The sequence below is a fragment of the Pongo abelii genome, chromosome 10, assembly GCF_028885655.2.
Source record: "Pongo abelii isolate AG06213 chromosome 10, NHGRI_mPonAbe1-v2.0_pri, whole genome shotgun sequence".
In the NCBI taxonomy this organism is placed as follows: Eukaryota; Metazoa; Chordata; class Mammalia; order Primates; family Hominidae; genus Pongo; species Pongo abelii.
In genome coordinates this window covers 120,544,218-120,564,850 of record NC_071995.2, presented here as the reverse complement: position 1 = coordinate 120,564,850, position 20,633 = coordinate 120,544,218, and the positions used below count along the sequence as shown (strand labels likewise).

Genomic DNA, 20,633 nt, shown 5'->3' with positions numbered 1-20,633 from the left:
TGCCGCCAGGCTGGTCTTTGTTACTCAGCACCAAAGCAACCTGGGCCGACTTTCATTTCCTGTCAACAGCTCAGGTGTTAAGACTACAGCCTCCTCCGGAGTAGAACCTATGTTCCCTAAACTCTGGGATGGAGGGTGATTTTAGGTTACACTGATGAGGTGTGAAGTAACACCCAATGACATCATAAGAAAGTTATTAGAGTCTGGGTTCTCTTGCAATTCTGAGTAAGCCAAGAGGAGTCAGTCTGGTGATTACATGGCATTAACACCTCTTTTAACATTTGCTAATCTTTTTGTTTTTTTTTTTGAGACGAAGTTTCACTTTTCGCCCAGGCTGAGTGTAGTGGCGGATCTCAGCTCTCACTGCAACATCCGCCTTCCGGTTTCAAGTGATTCTCCTGCCTCAGCCTCCCCAGTAGCTGGGATTACAGGCCTTGGCAAACAAGCCCGGCTAATTTTTGTATTTTTAGTAGTAGAGACAGGATTTCACCATGCTGGCCAGGCTGGTCTCGAACTCCCGACCTCGTGATCTGCCCACCTCGGCCTTCCAAAGTGCTGGGATTACAGGCGTGTGCCACCGCACCAGGCCTTGCTAATTCCTATTTTTAACAGAGACCTTGGAGCTCAGCCAACTCTAAGCCATAGCATCTAGCTAAGACTTAAATTGGTTCTTTCAATGTTTTTATTTTTACATTTATTGTTGCGTTAGGCTACCTGCTACTGGTTTTCTATTTATAATAATGATACATAAAGTCTCCATTCTGCTTCTTTTCTTTTCTTTTCTTTTTTTTTTGAGACGGAGTCTTGCTGTCGCCCAGGCTAGAGTGCAGTGGCACAATCTCGGCTCACTGCAAGCTCCGCCTCCCGGGTCATGCCATTCTCCTGCCTCAGCCTCCCGAGTAGCTGGGACTACAGGCGCCCGCCACCACGCCCAGCTAATCTTTTGTATTTTTAGTAGAGATGGGGTTTCACCATGTTAGCCAGGATGGTCTCAATCTCCTGACCTCGTGATCCACCCGCCTTGGCCTCCCAAAGGCTGGGATTACAGGCGTGAGCCACTGCGCCCAGCCTTTTTTTTTTTTTTTTGAGACAGAGTCTCACTCTGTCTCGCCCAGGCTGGAGTGCAGTGGTGCAATGTCTGCTCACTGCAGCCTCCTCCTCCCTGGTTCAAGCGATTCTCCTGCCTCAGCCTCCCGAGTAGCCGGGATTACAGGCACCTGCCACCACACCCAGCTAATTTTTGTATTTTTAGTACAGACAGGGTTTCGCCATGTTGGCCAGGCTGGTGTTGAACTCCTGACCTCGGGTGATCCATCCACCTTGGCCTCCCAAAGTGCCGGGGATTACAGGCGTGAGCGACTGCGCCCGGCCTATTTTATTATTATTTTTTTAAGACTGAGTCTCGCTCTGTCTCCCAACCTGGAGTGCAATGGTGCAATCTCGGCTCACTGCAACCTCCGCCTCCCGGATTCAAGCTGTTCTCCTGCCTCAGCCTCTTGAGTAGCTGGGATTACAGGCACGTACCACCAGGCCCAGCTAATTTTTGTATTTTTAGCAGAGACGAGGGTTCACCATGTTGACCAGGCTGGTCTCGAACTCCTGAACTCAGGTGATCCACCCGCCTCGGCCTCCCAAAGTGCTGGGATTACAGGCATGAGCCACTGCACCTGGCCCTCCTTTTTTCAATATATGTATTGATTTTTTTAAAGTGAGTTAACTTATTTTTATTTTCTTCTTGAGAAAAGTTCTCACTCTGTCATCCAAGCTGGCGTGCAGTGGCATGATCTCGGCTTACTGCAACCTCTGCCAAGTGAGTTAATTTACATATAAAGATTAACAATAGTACATGTGATATTTGGAAATGCGAGGGGAAAAAATCCCAACGGCATAGAATTTAGGACCTGAGATTGTTTCTCCACTCCCAGCTTTTGCTCTGCCTATTTTCTTTGCCTGGAATTATTTTTCCCTACTTCTAGGTGTGATTGTCAAAATATGTAACCCATATTTTGGGTTTATATTTTGGATTCATATTTGGCTCAGTGGCTCATGCCTGTAATCCCAGCACTTGGAGAGGCTGAGGTGGGTGGATCATTTGAGATTAGGAAATCGAGACCAACCTGGCCAACATGGTGAAACCCCGTCTCTACTAAAAATACAAAAATTAGCCAGGCATGGTGGTGGGCGCCTGTAATACCAGCTACTTAGGAGGCTGAGGCACGAGAATCACTTGAACCCAGGAGGCAGAGGTTGTAGTGAGCCGAGATGGTGCCACTGCACTCCAGCCTGGGCAACAAAGCAAGATTCCATCTCTAAATAAATAAATAAATAAATAAATAAATATAAATATTTAGAAGACATAAAAAAATATATATATGTATGTATGACCGCCACCCCCTCCCTGGGGGCAGCTTCTCCCTGATGCCATCACAAACCCTCCTGCTCTACTGGTTTCCCTAGATTCCCAAGTGATTGTGCCATCAGACCCCCTGGGAGGGGGCCCCAGGAGAGGCAAGGGAGGGGCCAGCCAAAGGTCAGTCCAGCACTAAAGGATCCCCACCAAGGGCTGTTCACCTGCCCCAGGGACTCAGAACACACATGACTCTCCCCACTTGAGCTCAGGATCCCGGCATCACACGGGGCGTGCTGAAGCCCCAGATGTTCCTAACCCTTTTCCAGCACCCTCCAGCCTTGCAGAAGCAGCCACCATGCCAGTCTCTAAGTGCCCGAAAAAGTCAGAGTCCCTGTGGAAGGGGTGGGACCGGAAGGCCCACAAGAACGGCCTGCGGCGCCAGGTATACGCTGTGAATGGCGACTACTATGTGGGCGAGTGGAAGGACAACGTGAAACACGGTGAGTGGGACTCCGGGACGGGCAGCTGGAGTGGGGTCGGAGCCACAGTGGGCAACAGGGCCAGGAAGGCAGCGTGCAGAGCTCACTGGGGACATGAGATGTGTCCCCAAGGCTCCCCCAGGGTGAGTGCTGGCCCAGGCCAGCTGGGGGCCTCCACATGCTGGGGCTTCTGAACAAACTCAGCCCTGACTTCAACTGAGTGAGGGTCTCAGGACCAGCAGTGGACAGAGGGTCTTGAGAAACTGGCCTGCCCCTGGGGCTCTGGGACCTAGGGGGCTCAGTTCCTGCCTTCTGAGACTTGGGTTAAGCACTGGGCTAGCTGGCAACAAGAAAAGCCACCCCCCCGAAACCAGCTTGCAGCGGGGTTCTGGGCTTTGCATTCAGCTGTGATGCTCTGCAGAAGGCTGAGCGCCAGGCACAAGGGAGGACCCCCTACTCCATCCCCCAAGGAGGAGCCGGGGCTCCAGGTCTGACCAGCAGGGGCCAAAGGGGTCCTATCAATACAAACTAAATCCTGACTGGGGGAAAAAATAAAGAAAAAAGAGCTTTTATTTTAAAATGTGGCACTGCTGCTCACTCCAGTCTTGCAATTCCAGACTCTGTAGTCTTTTTTTTTGAGGGGACAAGGTCTTGCTCTGTCTCAAAAAAACAGGCTGGAGTGCAGTGGTGCCTTCATAGCTCACTGCAGCCTCGAGATCCTGGGCTCAAGCAATCCTCCTGTCCCAGCCTCCTGAATTGCTGGGATTACAAGTGGGAGTCACTGTGCCTGGCTAGATTCTGTGCTCTTTTTTTTTGTTAGACGGAATTTCACTCTTGTTGCCCAGGCTGGAGTGCAATGGTGCGATCTTGGCTCACCGCAACCTCTACCTCTGGAGTTCAAGCGATTCTCCTGCTTCAGCCTCCAGAGTAGCTGGAATTACAGGCATGTGCCACCACGCCTGGCTAATTTTGTATTTTTAGTAAGACAGGGTTTCTCCGTGTTGATCAGGCTGGTCTTGAACTCCCGACCTCAAGTGATCCACCCGCCTCGGCCTCCCAAAGTGCTGAGATTACAGGCGTGAGCCACTGCTCCCAACCCGATTCTGTGCTCTTAACCACCCTGCTCTCTTGCCTTGCTGGGTTAAGTGCTTTGGAGTCAAATAAACCTGGGTTAGGATCCCAGTTCCAGGCTGGGTGCGGTGGCTCACATCTGTAATCCCAGCACTTTGGGAGGCCGAGGCAGGCAGATCACCTGAGATCAGGAGTTCGAGACCACCTTGGCCAATATGGCGAAATCCCATCTCTACTAAAAAAATACAAAAATGGGCCAGGTGGGGCCGGGTGTGGTGGATCACGGCTGTAATCCCAGTACTTTGGGAAGCCGAGGCGGGCGGATCACGAGGTCAGGAGATTGAGACCATCCTGGCTAACACGGTGAAACCGTGTCTCTATTAAAAAGACAAAAAATTAGCTGGCGTGGTAGCGGGCGCCTGTAGTCCCAGCTACTCTGGAGGCTGAGGCAGGAGAATGGCGTGAACCCAGGAGGCGGAGCTTGCAGTGAGCCGAGATTGCGCCACTGCACTCCAGCCTGGGAGACAGAGCGAGACTCTGTCTGCAAAAAAAAAAAAAAAAAAAAAGAACTTGGAGGAGAGGGAGTAACTGAGTGGATGTTTGCAGGGACTAGCATAGAAGGTGGCAGGACCAGCTGGAGCAGAGAACATACCTGGGGTGTTCAAGGAACAGCCAGGAAGACGGTGTGGGTGAAACAGAGTGAGGAAGAGGAGGAGGTCAGAGAGGTTGCAGGCCAGGTATGGCGGCTCACGCCTGTAATCCCAGCACTTTGAGAGGCCGAGGCGGGCAGATCACTTGAGGTCAGGAGTTCAACACCAGCCTGGCCAACATGGCGAAACCCCATCTCTACTAAAAATACAAAAAATTAGCTGGGTCGAGTGGTGAACGCCTGTAATCCCAGCCACTAGGGAGGCTGAGGCAGGAGAATTGCTTGAACCCAGGAGGTGGAGGTTACAGTGAGCCAATATCATGCCACTGCACTCCAGCCTGGGTGCCACAGCAAGACTCTGCCTCAAGAAAAACAGTCCTGGCGTGGTTGCTTATGCCTGAAATCCCAGCACTTTGGGAGGCCAAGACAGGCAGATCGCCTGAGGTCAGGAGTTCAATACCAGCCTAGCCAACATGGTGAAACCCCATCTCTACTAAAAATACAAAAATTAGACCAGACATGATGGCAGGCACCTGTAATCCCAGCTACTTGGGAGGCTGAGACAAGAGAATTGCTTGAACCTGGGAGGAGGAGGTTACAGTGAGCTGAGATCGCACCATTGCACTCCAGCCTGGGAGTTTCCAAGAACGAATCTCCATCTCAAAAAAAAAAAGAAAAAGAAAAAGAAAAAAGAAAAAAAGAGGTTGTGGGCTAAAGAAGGGTAGTCAGATCATATAGGACCCTGTCAGCCATGGTAAGAACTTTGGATTTGACTCTGTGACACAGGGAGGGTTTAGAGCAGAGGAATGACATGATCTGATTCATGTCCTGTAACACCCATGCTGGCTATTTCGTTGTGAATGAGGTGGGGGCAGGAAGACCCCTCAGAGGCCCTTGCAGACATCCAGGTGAGAGACATCCAGCAGGAGAACGAAGCACCCCATAAAAGCAAATTATTAGAAAGGCAGGAATGGAGCCATCCTCAGGGAAGGCTTAGGACAACTTCTCCATCTATCTGCTTCTCCCTGGCTGGCCTTTTTTCTCTCCTCCTGCAAGTGTACCTCTGCATGATACACATGGCTGCCAGCATCTTAGTGACAGGATGGAGGAATCCTCCTCACTTCCTGATATAGTTTTGTCTTGTTTGAGACAGAGTTGTGCTCTGTCGCCCAGGATGGAGTGCAGTGCTGCGATTTCGGCTCACTGAAACTTCCACTTCCCGGGTTCAAGAGATTCTTGTGCCTCAGCCTCCCCAGTAGCTGGGACTAAAGGCACACACCACCATGCCCAGCTAATTTTTGTATTTTCTGGTAGAGATGGGGATTCACTTGCCAGGCGCGGTAGCTCACGCCTGTAATCCCAGCTCTCAGGGAGGCAGAGGCGGGAGGATAGCTTGAGCCCAGGAGGTCGAGACCTGCTTGGGCAATATAGGGAGACCCCGTTCTCCACAAAAAGGAAGAAAAAAAAAGACAAAAAAAAAAAAATGAGACAAGGATTCACCATGTTGGCCAGGCTGGTTTTGAATTCATGACCTCAAGTGATCTGCCCACCTCAGCCTCCCAAAGTTCTGGGATTACAAGTGTGAGCCATCATGCCCAGCCTTTTCCCCTTATTTTCCTACTTGATAAGATTTGGTTTGCCTCACTGTGTCCTGTGCAGACTCTCAGCTCTTCCATCCCCTGTATTAAATTTTCTCTATTTGAAATAACTAGCATTTCAAACTGTCCTAGGGTCTTCAGTGTTCCGACAACCGGCATCACTGCACTGCAGAAGACAGTGCAGTATGGTTTCTGTTGGGTCATCTGGACCCTGAACCCTCAACTGATTCAGTCACCCAAACAGTAACAGAAAATGCCAGGTCTTTTTTTTTTTTTTTTTTTTTGAGACAGAGTCTCATTCTGTCGACCAGGCTGGAGTGCAATGGTGTGATCTCGGCTCACTGCAACCTCTGCCTCCCAGGTTCAAGCGATTATCCTGCCTCAGCCTCCTGAGTAGCTGGGATTACAGGTGCACACCACCACGCCCAGCTAATTTTTGTATTTTTAGTAGAGACGAGGTTTCACCATGTTGGTTAGGCTGGCCTCGAACTCCTGACCTCGTGATCCGCCCGCCTCAGCCTCCCAAAGTGCTGGGATTACAGGCGTGAGCCACCGCGCCCGGCCAAGACCTCGCGTTTTCTAATCCAAAAAATTAGCCGGGCGTGGTGGCAGGGGCCTGTAGTCCCAGCTACTGAGGAGGCTGAGGCAGGAGAATGGCGTGAACCTGGGAGGCGGAGCTTGCAGTGAGCCGAGATCGCGCCACTGCACTCCAGCCTGGGTGACAGAGCGAGACTCCATCTCAAAAAAAAAAAAAGGAAAGAAAAAGAAAATGCGAGGTCTTCAAACCAGGTCTCAGGACTTCTATACTAGGTAGTCCAATACTGTTAGGCTAGGGATTTTCCCCAGCATAGGCCGTATACTGTGTGCATCAACCCCTAACTCGACTATTGGATGCCTCCTGTTCTCACCCTTCACCTTCTTCTAATAACAGGCCCCTGCTACCTTGGTCACAGAAATGAGCACGTAATCCAACTGGGCAAATCAAAAAATTGAGATGAGATTTTTCAAAATGGACTAGCAGAGAAAAAGCACCTTTCCCCTCTAATTCCCAACCTATTGATTCCCATGTGTCTCCTGCATTTGCCTGCGGTAGGAGAGACTGAAGCCACCCACGGAAGGCATAGTCATGAGCACCCATCAGTGTCTTTTTTTTTTTTTTTTTTTGGTAGGGGCTGTTGGGTTGTTTTCGCCTGTCCTGTCCCTCACTTCCTCCCGGTTTTATTTCCTTTGGGGACACCCCTCTCCCACTCTAAATCCCCAAGGTTTGGGTGGGCTGACTCTGCCCCCTGGCAGGCCTAGCCAATCAGTGGATTGGCTAGCCAATCACTCTGTTGCTCCTGGGTTCAAGCGATTCTCCTGCCTCCCAAGTAGCTGTGATTACAGGCACCTGCCACCATGCCCGGTTAATTTTTGTATCTTCAGTAGAGACGGGATTTCGCCATGTTGGCCAGGCTGGTCTCGAACTCCCGATCTCAAGTGATCCGCCCGCCTTGGCCTCCCAAAGTGCTGCGATTACAGGCGTGAGCCACCTCACCCGGCTGCAACCATCATTTTCAAACCTCTTTGCCTTTACTCATGCAGTTCCCTGTGCCTGGACTGCCCTTCCTGGCCCCAACGTCACCCCCTCCAGGAAGTCTCTGAGTCCCCAGATTTGACCAAGTGCCCTTCTTCTGATATTGAAATCTCAGTGCCTACCTTCGTATATTGAAATTGAACTATGTGGGTATTCATCAGGCCTGTTTCATTTGCAAGAGGCAAAAATTCAACTCAGGAGGGCTTCAGCAATGCAAGTTCAGCCATGGTGGGATTCAGGGGCTTAATGTCACTGGAACTTGGCGTCTCCCTCCATGTCTCCATTCTGCTTTCCTCTGTGTTGGGTTCCTTCTTAAGTCAGCTTCCTCCCATTGCAGGCCCGGGTGGGTGTGGTGGCCCAAATGGACTTATACGGAGTCTCATTGGACCAACTTGGGTCAGGTGGCCTGCACTGACCCAATCACAGCAGCCTGGTGGGTAGAATACACTGATTGGCTAGGCCTGCCAGGGGGCGGGGTCAGCCCACCCAAACCTTGGGGGTTTAGAGTGGGAGAGTGGTGTCCCCAAAGGAAATAAAACCAGGAGGAAGTGAGGGGCAGGACAAGCGCAAACAACCCAACAGCCCCTACAATGTGGATGGGCCCTACCAGACCATGGGCTCCCCAAGGGCAAAAATAATAATAAAGGCTCCCATGATTTGAGAGAGAAAAAAAATAAAAAAATAAAAAAAACAACAAAGGCTAACATTGACATCGTATTTCCTATTTGTAGGCTCTAAGTGCTGTACACATATCCTGGAATCTAGTGATAAGAAACAACCCCATGAGATACTGTTTTTCTTTTCAGAAAATTAGAATGGTCCCGTAATTACCCACAAATTGAATCTTTTCTCCCTCAGCTTTATTGCGGTATGATTGACAAAGAAAAATTGTATATACTTAAGATGTGTAGTAAGATGTTTTCTTAAAAGTCTGCATTTCGAAGTCCGGGCGCAGTGGCTCACGCCTGTAATCCCCTCACTTTGGGAGGCTGAGGTGGGTGGATCTCCTTTGTGTCGTGAGTTGGAGACCAGCCTGGCCAACATGGAGAAACACCGTCTCTACTAAAAATACAAAATTAGCCAGACGTGGTGGCGCATGCCTGTAATCCCAGCTACTCAGGAGGCTGAGGCAGGAGAATCGCTTGAACCCAGGAGGCGGAGGTTGCAGTGAGCCGAGATTGCACCGTTGCACTCCAGCCTGAGCAACAAGAATGAAACTCTGTCTCAAAAAAAAAAAAAAAAAAAGTCTACATTTCGAAATGATTAGTACAATCAAAGTAATTAGCATATCCATCTCCTCACATTATTACCATTTTGTTTGTGTGTGGTGAGAACAATTAAGATCTATTCTCTTAGCAAATTTCAAGTACAGTATCCAATACACCAATACGGTACTAATATAGAATGATGCTGTACACCAGGTCTCCAGATCTTTGTTTGTTTTGTTTTGTTTTGTTTTATTTTATCTTTTTGAGATGGAGTCCCGCTCTGTTGCCAGGCTGGAGGGCAGTGGTGTGATCTCGGATCACTGCAACCTCCGCCTCCCGGGTTCAAACGATTCTCTTGCCTCCAGCCTCCCAAGTAGCTGGGACTACAGGTGCACACTACCATGCCCAGCTAACTTTTGTATTTTTAGTAGAGACGGGGTTTCACCATGTTGGCCAGGATGGTCTTGATCTCCTGACCTCATGATCCGCCTGCCTTGGCCTCCCAAAGTGCTGGGATTACAGACACGAGCCACCGCACCCGACCTGTTTGTTTTGAGACAGAGTCTTGCTCTGTCATCCAGGCTGGAGTGCAGTGGCGCAATCTCACTGACTGCAACCTCTGCCTCTGAAGTTCAAGCAATTCTCCTACCTCAACCTCCTGAGTAGCTGGGATTATACGCATGTGCCATCACACCAGGCTAATTTGTGTATATTTAGTAGAGACAGGGCTTAACCATGTTGCCCAGGCTAGTCTTTAACTTCTAGCCTCAAGTGATTCACCTGCCTCAGCCTCCCAAATTGCTGGGATTATAGGAGTGAGCCACCATGCCCAACCTTAGGTCTCCAAATCTTGTACATCTTATAACAAAAAGTATGCACCCTTTGACAGAACATCTCCACATTTTCCCCACCCCACCAGCCCCTGCTAACTGCTATTTTACTGTTTCTATGAGTTTGACTTTTTTAGATTCCACATATAAGTAAAATCATGCAGTATTTGTCTTTCTCTGCTTGGCTTATTTCACTTGGCGTAATGTCCTCCAGATTCATCCATGTTGTCACAAATGGCACGTTTTCTTTTCTTTCTTCCTTCCCTTCCTTCCTTCCTTCTTTCCTTCCTTCCTTCCTCCCTCCCTCCCTGTCTCCATCTCTCCCTCTCTCTCTTTCTCTCTTTCTTTCACAGTCTCACTCTGTCACCCGAGCTGGAGTGCAGTGGCGCCATCTCAGCTCACTGCAACCTCCACCTCCCAGATTCAAGTGATTCTTCTGCCTCAGCCTCCAGAGTAGCTGGGATTACAGGCAAGTACCACCATGCTCAGCTAATTTTTGTATTTTTAGTAGAGACCAGGTTTCACTATGTTGGCCAGGCTGGTCTCGAACTCCTGACCTCAAGTGATCAGCTCACCTCGGCCTCCCAAAGTGCTGGGATTACAGGCGTGAGCCATTGCTCCCAGCCCCCATAAGATATTCTTTTTTTTTTTTTTAGAGAGAGAGAGAATTTCACTCTTGTTGCCCAGGCTGGAGTGCAATGGCGCGATCTCGCCTCAGCTCACTGCAACCTCCGCCTCCCTGGTTCAAGCAATTCTCCCGCCTCAGCCTCCCAAGTAGCTTGGATTACAGGCACCCACCACCAGGCCCAGCTAATTTTTTGTATTTTTAGTAGAGACGGGGTTTCACTATGTTGGCCAGGCTGGTCTCGAACTCCTGACCTCAGGTGATCCACCAGCCTCGGCCTCCCAAAGTGCTGGGATTACAGGCATGAGCCACCGCGCCCAGCTCCCCATAAGATATTCTTATACCCATTTTACAGCTGAGGTATCTGAGGCTCAGAGAGACCCAAATAATGAACTTACTTGGTCAAGGTCACAAAGCTCAGAGGGATAATGTTGAATTTGTTCCTGGGTTACCAAGGACCCAGACATGAATTGGCCAATATAGGTACTCCACAAATATTTTATTCATCGTTTTGTTAAATATGTATTAAGCTCGGTGTAGGTGTAGTGGTGTGTGCTTGTATTCCCAGCTCTTCGAGAGGCTGAGAAGGAAGAATCTCTTTAGCTCAAGAGTTCAAGACCAGCCTGGGCAACATAGCAAGACCACATCTCTAAAAAGAAAGAAATGCCTGGTGTGGTGCCTCATGCCTGTAATCCCAATACTTTGGGAAGCCTAGGCAGGAGGATTGCTTGAGCCCAGTAGTTTGAGACCAGCCTGGGCAACATAGAGAGACTCTGCCTCTATAAAATTTTTTTAAAAAATTTAGCCAGGTGTAGTGGCATGCACCTGTGGTCTCAGCTACTCAGGAGGCTGAGGCAGAAGGATCATTTGAGCCTGAGTGGTTGAGGCTGCAGCGAGCTGTGCACCTCAGCATAGGCGACACAGCCAGATCCTGTCTAAAAAAAGAAAAAAGAAAAAGGCCAGGCGCGGTGGCTCACGCCTGTAATCCTAACACTTTGGGAAGCCGAGGTGGGCAGATCACCTAAGTTTGGGAGTTCGAGACCAGCCTGACCAATATGGAGAGACCCCGTCTCTACTGAAAATACAAAATGAGTCAGGCGTGGTGGCGCATTCCTGTAATCCCAGCTACTTGGGGGCTGAGGCGGAAGAATTGCTTGTACCTGAGAGGTGGAGGTTGCAGTGAGCCGAGATCGCAACACTGCACTTCAGCCTGGGCGACAGAGCAAGACTCGGTCTCAAAAAGAAAAAAAAGAGAAAAAAGTAAATTAACAGGTATTAGTCACCTACAACATGCCAGGAACAGTTTGTTTGTTTGTTTGTTTTATTTTGAGATGGAGTTTCGCTCTTGTCTCCCAGGCTGGAGTGAAATGACACCATCTCGGCTCACTGCAACCCGCGCCTCCCAGGTTCAAGAGATTCTCATGCCTCAGCTTCCTGAGTAGCTGGGATTACAGGCGCCTGCCACCACGCCTGGCTAATTTTTGTATTTTCAGTAGACACAGGTTTTTGCCATGTTGGACAGGCTGGTCTCTAACTCCTGACCTCAGGTGATCCACCCACCTCAGCCTCCCAAAGTGCTGGGATTACAGGCTCGAGCCACTGCACCCAGCCTCCAGGCACAGTTTTTCAGTGCAGTGAACAAAACAGACCAAAGTCTGTGCCCTCCTGCAGCTCACATTCTCCTGGAAAAGAAAAGACATGTGACACTAATCAACAAATAAGAAAATTACCTCTGGCCGGACGCAGTGGCTCACGCCTCTAATCCCAGCACTTTGGGAGACCGAGGTGGGCATACCACTTGAGGTCAGGAGTTTCAGACCTGCCTGGCCAACATAGAACCCCATCTTTACTAAAACACAAAATTAGCTAAGTGTGTTGGCGCACACCTGTAGTCCTAGCTACTCTGGAGGCTGAGGCAGGAGTATCTCTTGAACCCGGGAGGCAGAGGTTGCAGTGAGCTGAGATCGCGCCACTGCACTCCAGCCTGGGCGACAGAGTGAGACACTGTCTCAAAAAAAAAAAAAAAAAAAAAAGAAATGGAACTTTCCTGGCCTTCTCCTGGGTACTGGGTGTCTAGGATGATGTGCAGAGCCTGTCCCAGCTCTCAACATTCCTCTAATTGGCGGCTCCTGAGGCTCAGGCAGGCACACCACCCCCACCCCCCGGGGGCCATGTCTGCAGTATTGCCCATCTGTGTGTCACCAGGGAAAGGAACACAGGTCTGGAAGAAGAACGGAGCCATCTATGAAGGGGACTGGAAGTTTGGGAAGCGAGACGGCTACGGCACCCTCAGCCTTCCTGACCAACAGACAGGAAAGTGCAGGAGAGTCTACTCAGGCTGGTGGAAAGGGGATAAGAAATCGGTGAGCAGGGCTGCCAGCCAGGCTGAGTGTGTGTGTATGTGTGTATGTGTGTGTGTGTGTGTGTGTGTGTGTGTGTGTGTGTGTGTGTAGGGGGAGCCGAGAGAGGCCTGGGAGAAAAGAGAGGGGAGGTCTACAGGGAGGAGAACAAGGTTGTGCTGCACGTGGGAGAAGGAAGGGGTGGGGGAATTGCAAAGTTTCTCAGAACAAAACCCAGGAAACAGGAAGCAACAGAGGCCAGGGAGGAGCCCACGAAACCCTGTGGTTGCGAGGAGCCAGCCAGGCTTGTGGGGACGAAGTCGCCTCCACCCTCTTCCCCCTCGTTTCCTGGCTTTCTTTTCCCCAGGTATCACTTTCTGAGAATCCCCTTTCTGCTGGGCGTGAATAAAAGGGAGGTAGGAAAAGTGGGAGCAAGAGGGCAGCGGACAGGAGAGGAGGGTCCCGGGGGACAGAAGCCAGCCAGAGGCGCGTGCTCAGCCCGGAAACACCCAAGCTGGGCACAGGTTCCCTCCACCTACTCCCACAAGTGTGGAGGAATCCTCACCATCAGTCCCAGAGACACTAATAATAAACAGTATTGCAACTGAGCAACTGCTATTGTGAGCCTGAAACACATATTTAAAACTTTTTTTTTTTTTTGAGACGGAGTCTCGCTCTGTCGCCCAGGCTGGAGTACAGTGGCGCCATCTTGGCTCACTGCAAGCTCCGCCTCCCGGGTTCACGCCATTCTCCTGTCTCAGCCTCCCGAGTAGCTGGGACTACAGGCGCCCGCCACCGCGCCCGGCGAATTTTTTGTATTTTCAGTAAAGACGGGGTTTCACCGTGTTAGTCAGGATGGTCTCGATCTCCTGACCTCGTGATCCGCCCGCCTCGGCCTTCCAAAGTGCTGGGATTACAGGCTGGAGCCACCGCGCCCGGCCTGAAACACATTTAATATTCAGTTAACTCTCACAGCAACAGCTCATCATCATCATCATCTTCATGCTCATTTTATTGATAAGCAAACAAGCTCGAAGAGATGAGGTGTCTTGTAACTGCCCAAGGGGTTCACCTTGCCGGTGCCTGGCCTTGAGTTGTATTATTACTCAAATCAGTCTCCCCGAACATTCCAGCAGCAGAGTTTTTAAGGATAACTTGGTGGGTGGGGGAAAGACAGTGAACCAGGAGTGCTGATTGGTCAGAGATAAAATCATAGGGAGTCAAAGCTGTCCTCTTGCTCCCTAGACAGAGCCGATTCATCAAGACAGGGGAATTGCAATAGAGAAAGAGTAATTAACACAGAACTGGCTGTGTGGGAGACCTGAGTTGTATTATTATTATTATTATTAATTAATTTATTTATTTTTTGAGATGGAGTTTCGCTCTTGTTGCCAGGCTGGAGTGCAATGGCGTGATCTCAGCTCACCGCAACCTCCGCCTCCCGGATTCAAGCGATTCTCCTGCCTCAGTCTCCCAAGTAGCTCGGATTACAGGCATGTGGCACCACACATTGCTAATTTTGTATTTTTAGTAGAGACAGAGTTTCTCCATATTGGCCAGGCTGGTCTCGAACTTCCGACCTCAGGTGATCCGCCAGCCTGGGCCTCCCAAAGTGCTAAGATTACAGGTATGAGCCACCGCGCCTGGCCCTGAGTTGTATTATTACTCAAATCAGTCTCCCTGAACATTCTGGCTGCAGAGTTTTTAAGGATAACTTGGTGGGTGGGGGAAAGACAGTGAGTCAGGCATGCTGATTGGTCAGAGATGAAATCATAGGGAGTCAAAGCTGTCTTCTTGCCCTGAGTCAGTTCCTGGGTGGGGGGGCCACAAGATCACATAAATCAGTTTATTGATTTGGGTAGTGCCAGCTGATCCATCAAGTGCAAGGTCTGCAAAATATCTTAAGCACTGATCTTAGGAGCAGTTTAGGGAGGGTCAGAATCTTGTAGCTTCCAGCTGCTTGACTCCTAAACCATAATTTATAATCTCGTAGCTAATGTTAATCCTACAAAGGCAATCTAGTCCCCAGGCAAGAAGGAGGTCTTCGGGAAAGGGCCGTTACTGTATTTGTTTAAACTATAAACTATAAACTAATTTTCTCCCAAAGTTAGTTCAGCTTAAGCCCAGGAATGGACATGGACAGCTTAGAGGTTAGAAGCAAGATGGAGTCGGTTAAGTTAAATCTCTTTCACTGTCTCAGTCATAATTTTGCAAAGGCAGTTTCAGTCTTGCCTGGAGTCACACAGCTAGCAAGTTGTAGAGCCCAGGGTTTCATGTTCTCTGCTCCCAAATTGTTTATCGGCAAGTAGGAAGAGAAAACCCCGAATAACCAATTTACATAGAATATGGTATTAGGAGGGATGTTTTCACAGGGTGCCCAGAGGAAGGTCTTTAAGCCCAGCCTAGAGAATTCAGAGCAGAAGCCTAGGCACAATGGCTCACGCCTGTAATCCCAGCAATTTGGGAGGCTGACGGGGGTGTGTCACTTGCGGTCAGGAGTTCGAGACTAGCCTGGCGAACATGGTGAAACCCCCGTCTCTACTAAATAAAAATACAAAAAAAATTAGCCAGGCATAGTGGTGTGTACCTGTAGTCCCAGCTAGGGAGACGGAGACATTAGAATCGCTTGAAGCCAGGAGGCAGCGGTGGCAGTGAACCGAGATCGTGCCACTGCACTTCAGCCTGGGCAACAGAGTGAGACTCCATCTCTAAATAAATAAATAAATAAAACTATATAATAATAATAATTAGCTGGATGTTGTGGTGCACATCTGTAGTCCCAACTTTTCAAAAGGCTGAGGCAGGAGGATTGCTTGATCTCAGGAGGCTGAGGCTATAGTGAGCTGTAGTGGTGCCACTACACTCCAGCCTGGACAACAGAGCAAGACTTGTTTCAAAAAGAGGGAATTCAGGGCAGCCTTCCTGTAGGAGGTGACACTAAAAGATGCTAGGAGTTAGCCAGGAAGAAAAAAAAGGGAGAAAGATGGGAGGCAAAAAAATAGCAAAGGGAAGGAGATGTAAAACAGCAGAGTGTGTCTGCCCTGGAGCAGGAGTGAGTAGAAGAGTTGCAGGGGCCCTCAGGGATATGTGGGAAATCAGGATTTTGAGGAGTAGACTTGGCTTCTCAACCCAACCTCCTCGGGTGTGATCCGCAAACAGACCTTGTTTCCCTGTGGTTGGACACTAAGTGTGGTGTTTTGTTTTTTTTTTTTTTTTTTGAGATGGAGTCTCTCTCTGTTGCCCCCAGGCTGGAGTGCAGTGGCGCGATCTTGGCTCACTGCAAACTCCACCTCCTGGTTCACGCCCTTCTCCTGCCTCAGCCTCCCGAGTAGCTGGGACTGCGGGCACCCACCACCACACCCGGCTAATTTTTTGTATTTTTAGTAGAGACAGGTTTTCACCATGTTAGCCAGGATGGTCTCGATCTCCTGACCTCGTGATCCGCCTGCCTCGGCCTCCCAAAGTGCTGGGATTACAAGCGTGAGCCACAGTGCCCAGCCTAAGTGTGGTGGGGTTTTTTTGTTTTTTGTTTTTTGTTTTTTGTTTTTTGAGACAGTCTTGCTCTGTTGCCCAGGCGGGAGTGCAATGGCGTGATCTGGGCTCACTGCAACCTCCGACTCCTGGGTTCAAGCAATTCTTCTGCCTCAGCCTCCCAAGCAGCTAGTATTACAGGTGCCCGCCACCACACTCAGCTAATTTTTTGTATTTTTAATAGAGACAGGGTTTTGCCATGTTGGTCAGGCTGGTCTGAAACTCCTGACCTCAGGTGATCCACCTGCCTCGGCCTCCCAAAGTGCTGGGATTACAGGCGTAAGCCACCATGCCAGGCTAAGTATGGTGTTTATGTTCATTTTTCTGGGTCAAAATAAGAGTGGGAGTGGGGCGAGCATGATCAGATGGGCGATTTTTTTTTTTTTTTTGAGACAGCGTCTCACCCCATCACCTAGGCTACTGTGCGTTCTCAGCTCACTGCAACCTCCACCTCCCAGGTTCAAGTGATTCTCCTGCCTCAGCCTCCTGAGTAACTGGGATCACAGGCGCCGCCATCACGCCCAGCTAATTTTTTGTATTTTTAGTAGAGATGGGGTTTCACCATGTTGGCCAGGCTGGTCTCAAACTCCTGACCTCAAGTGATCCACCCACCTCAGCCTCCTAAAGGGAGCCGGTGAGCCACAGCGCCCAGCCTAGATGGGCGATTTAAAGAATCCTCTGCCGCTGTAGGGGCTGAATGGTGCATGGGGGGGTGGGGATGAGAGAGGAGAGGGTGGGTCAGTAAGGAGGGAGTTTAATGACCGGCTGCATGGAGGCGGCAGCAGAGGGACAGAGAGAAACAGAGCATGGGGAGATCCTTCAAGACATTATCGGCGGGCACTGTGGCTCACACCTGTAATCCCAGCACTTTGGGAGGCTGAGGCGGGCGGATCACTTGAAGTCAGGAGTTCAAGACCAGCCTGACCAACATGGTGAAACCCTGTCTCTCCTAAAAATACAAAAATTGGCAGGGCATAGTGGTGTGTGTCTGTAATCCCAGCTGCTCGGAAGGCTGAGGCAGGAGAATCACTTGAACCCGAGGTACGGAGGTTACAATGAGCCGAGATCACACCACTGTACTCCAGCCTGGGTGACAGAGTGGAGCTCTGTCTTGAAAAAAAAAAAAAAAAGACAGGATCCTCCGCTAAGACACGACCCTCCGCTTGGACGCAGGGCTGAGGAAGAAGGAAGAAGCTGGGGTGTGTGGCTCTAGGGGTGCCTGGGAAGACGGTGGGCTTTCCTGGTGTTGGGGGGCGCCCTGAGTAGTAGCGTCTTCGTACTTTCAGGGTTATGGGATCCAGTTTTTCGGACCCAAGGAGTATTATGAGGGTGAGTGGTGTGGCAGCCAGCGCAGCGGGTGGGGCCGCATGTACTACAGCAACGGCGACATCTACGAGGGACAGTGGGAGAACGACAAGCCCAACGGGGAGGGCATGCTGCGCCTGAGTGAGTGCCCCGCCCCCGCCGGCCCCGCCCACCCGGCCACGCCCCTGGCAGCGAGCTGGCCACGCCCATCTGGTCCCACAGAGACAGGCCACACCCCACAGTCTTGTCCCACACTGGCCGTTGTGTCAATGCGGGACAAGAGAGGAAGAGGACCCTATCCCTCCCCTCAGTCACAAAAGGTCACATATATATGATGCTATTTATAAGAAATTTTTAGAACACACAACTCCACAGAGACAGAAAGTAGACTAAGGGTTGCCTAGGACTATGGGGGTGGTGACATTAGTGGGTGTGGGGAATGGCTGCTTAATGGGCACAGGGTTTCCTTTTCGGGTGATTAAAACGTTTTGAAACTAGATAGAGGTAATGGTTGCACAGCATTGTGAATGTACTAAATACCACTGAACTATACACTTCAAAATGGTCAACTTATGTTATAGGAACTTATATCTCAATTTTTAAAAAAAGGCCAGGCGCGGTGGCTCATGCCTGTAATCCCAGCACTTTGGGAGGCAGAGGCAGGTGGATCATGAGGCAGGAGTTTGAGATCAGCCCGACCAACATGGAGAAACCCCGTCTCTACTAAAAATACAAAAAGTAGCTGCGTGTGGTGGCACGCACATGTAATCCCAGCTACTCAGGAGGCTGAGGCAGGAGAATCGCTTGAACTTGGGAAGCGGAGGTTGTCACCCAGGCTGGAGTGCTGTAGGGCAATCTCAGCTCACTGCAGCCTCAACTTCTTGAGCTCAAGCCATCCTCCCACCTCAGCCTCCCAAGTAGCTGGGACTATAGGTGCACACCACTATGCCCAGCTAATTTAAAAAAAATTATTGTTGCAGAGATGGGGTCTCACTATGTTGCTCAGGCTGGTCTTGATCTCCTGGGCTTATGAGCCTCCCATCTTGGCCTCCCAATGTGTTGAGATTTGCACTGAGCTCTGGAAGAGCGACTCCTGGGGGTCTAGCTTAGTTTGATGTACCCTGCACCACACCTCCCTGTCCTTTCCCCCAGAGAACGGGAACCGCTACGAGGGCTGCTGGGAGAGAGGCATGAAGAACGGGGCAGGGCGTTTCTTCCATCTGGACCATGGCCAGCTGTTTGAAGGCTTCTGGGTGGACAATATGGCCAAATGCGGGACGATGATCGACTATGGCCGTGACGAGGCCCCTGAGCCCACTCAGTTCCCCATTCCTGAGGTGGGCAGCCCTCACCAGGGCCCTGTGGCCACACCCAGACAGAGACAGAAGCCAGAATCCCCAGCCATGCCCAGGCCAGACTGCCAGGCCCAGCCCAGCCCAGACAGGGAACAGACAAGGTTTTGTTTTCAGTCAGGGCATCCCTAGCAAGGGAGGTGGCTCCTGATGAGGCTGGCAGCACCCCACAGGGCAGGTAGCACCAGTCAAGGCTGGCAGCCTGGGTCCTCCATGCTCTCCAAACCGACTTCTTGGTATTTCCCTCCAGGTCAAAATCCTAGACCCTGATGGTGTGCTGGCAGAAGCGTTGGCCACGTTCAGGAAGACAGAGGAAGGAGATTGATGCCAGGTGAGGGGTGGGCATGCCTGCCAAGTGCTGACGTGGCTGAGGCTGCTCCAGGGCCCGGAACAATGCACAGATCTCCTGGGGTCTCCAAAGGGCTTGGGGTGGGGGAGTGGGGGAGCAAGACCAGAGAGGGCAGGCTTCTTGCCTCCTACAGTCCCAGGTGTCCTTTTTGACTCTTCCTCTTCAAAACCCCTTTTGACTGGCCGTGGTGGCTCTTGCCTTTAATCCCAGCACTTTGGGAGGCCGAGATGGGTGGATCACGAGGTCAGGAGTTCAAGACTAGCTTGGCCAAGATGGTGAAACCCCATCTGTACTAAAAACACAAAAATTAGCCAGGCGTGGGGGTGGGCACCTGTAATTCCAGCTACTCAGGAGGCTGAGGCAGAGAATTGCTTGAACCCGGGAGGCGGAGGTAGCAGTGAGCTGAGACTGTGCCACTGCACTCCAGTCTGGGTGAGACTCTGTCTCAAAAAACAAACAAACAAACAAACCATTTCACTGAAGACCGGTGCATTCCAGTCCTGCCTGAAACCTTCTATTTGCACCCTGGGCCACACAACTGGGCTGGGCACGGGGTTGAAAGGAGGTGGTCTCCTGACTTCTGAACACCCTTGAGTAAGGCAGTTGGCCTTCAGCCTCCATTGACACATCTGTCCAGTGGGGTCTTGTCCAGTCCAAGTCCTCCTGGGCACGATGTGAGGGTTTGAGGAGAGGACATTGGTACAGCGTCTTTCAAATGCCAGCTCCACCATCCCCCTCTCCCCTGCAGAGAACACAAACGCTTCAGGAGAAATTCAAGCCTGTGTCACCCGATCGCTCAGACCAGTGCGGCTCTGGCTGGAGGAGTCAGCAGCAGCTCCAGGCATGACCCTGGCACCCTCAGAGGGCCCCTCACTCACCCCAGCACTGGGTCGTTCCTTGCCAATAGGAAGGCCGGTGCTTCTCTCCCAGGCTGTCCTCGGGACCCTCTTCATTCTCTGATCTCACCCTGGAGTGCATGAGAATAAAGAATAACCAAGTGGTATAAGCCTGGGCCTATGGGATAAGGATGGGGCACTCGAGGGGGCTCAGCAGGGCTTTCAGTTTTAGAATTGGGAAGACCTGCCTTGGCTGGGCTGCCTGGGCTTAGCTTGGGGGAGTAAGGGCAGATCTTAGGCCGGGTGCAGTGGCTCATTCCTGTAATCCCAGAACTTGGGAGGCCAAGGTAAGAGGACTGCTTGAGGCCAGGAGTTCGAGACCAGCCTGGGCAACATAGCAAGACCCTGACTCTACAAAAAAAAATTTTAAAATATGAAAGAAAGGAAAAGAAAAAGAGAAAGAAATGGCAGGTCCCCTGTGAGATAACCCAGATGACCCAGAGAGAAGGCCTGCATCCTGCCACACTGGCTGCCAAGA

At 50.7% G+C, this 20,633-nt stretch overlaps 1 protein-coding gene across 1 annotated transcript; it reads left to right on the top strand.

Moving 5' to 3' along the window:
• The first annotated feature begins 2,460 nt into the window (after positions 1-2,460).
• On the top strand, positions 2,461-20,265 carry MORN3 (MORN repeat containing 3). The gene is made up of 6 exons (XM_003778146.4): positions 2,461-2,850; positions 12,589-12,746; positions 17,540-17,699; positions 18,711-18,895; positions 19,161-19,241; positions 20,008-20,265. The coding sequence occupies exons 1-5, from the start codon at positions 2,706-2,708 to the stop codon at positions 19,233-19,235; spliced, it is 723 nt and encodes a 240-aa protein (XP_003778194.2). The 5' UTR covers positions 2,461-2,705; the 3' UTR covers positions 19,236-19,241; positions 20,008-20,265.
• The last annotated feature ends 368 nt before the right edge of the window (positions 20,266-20,633 follow it).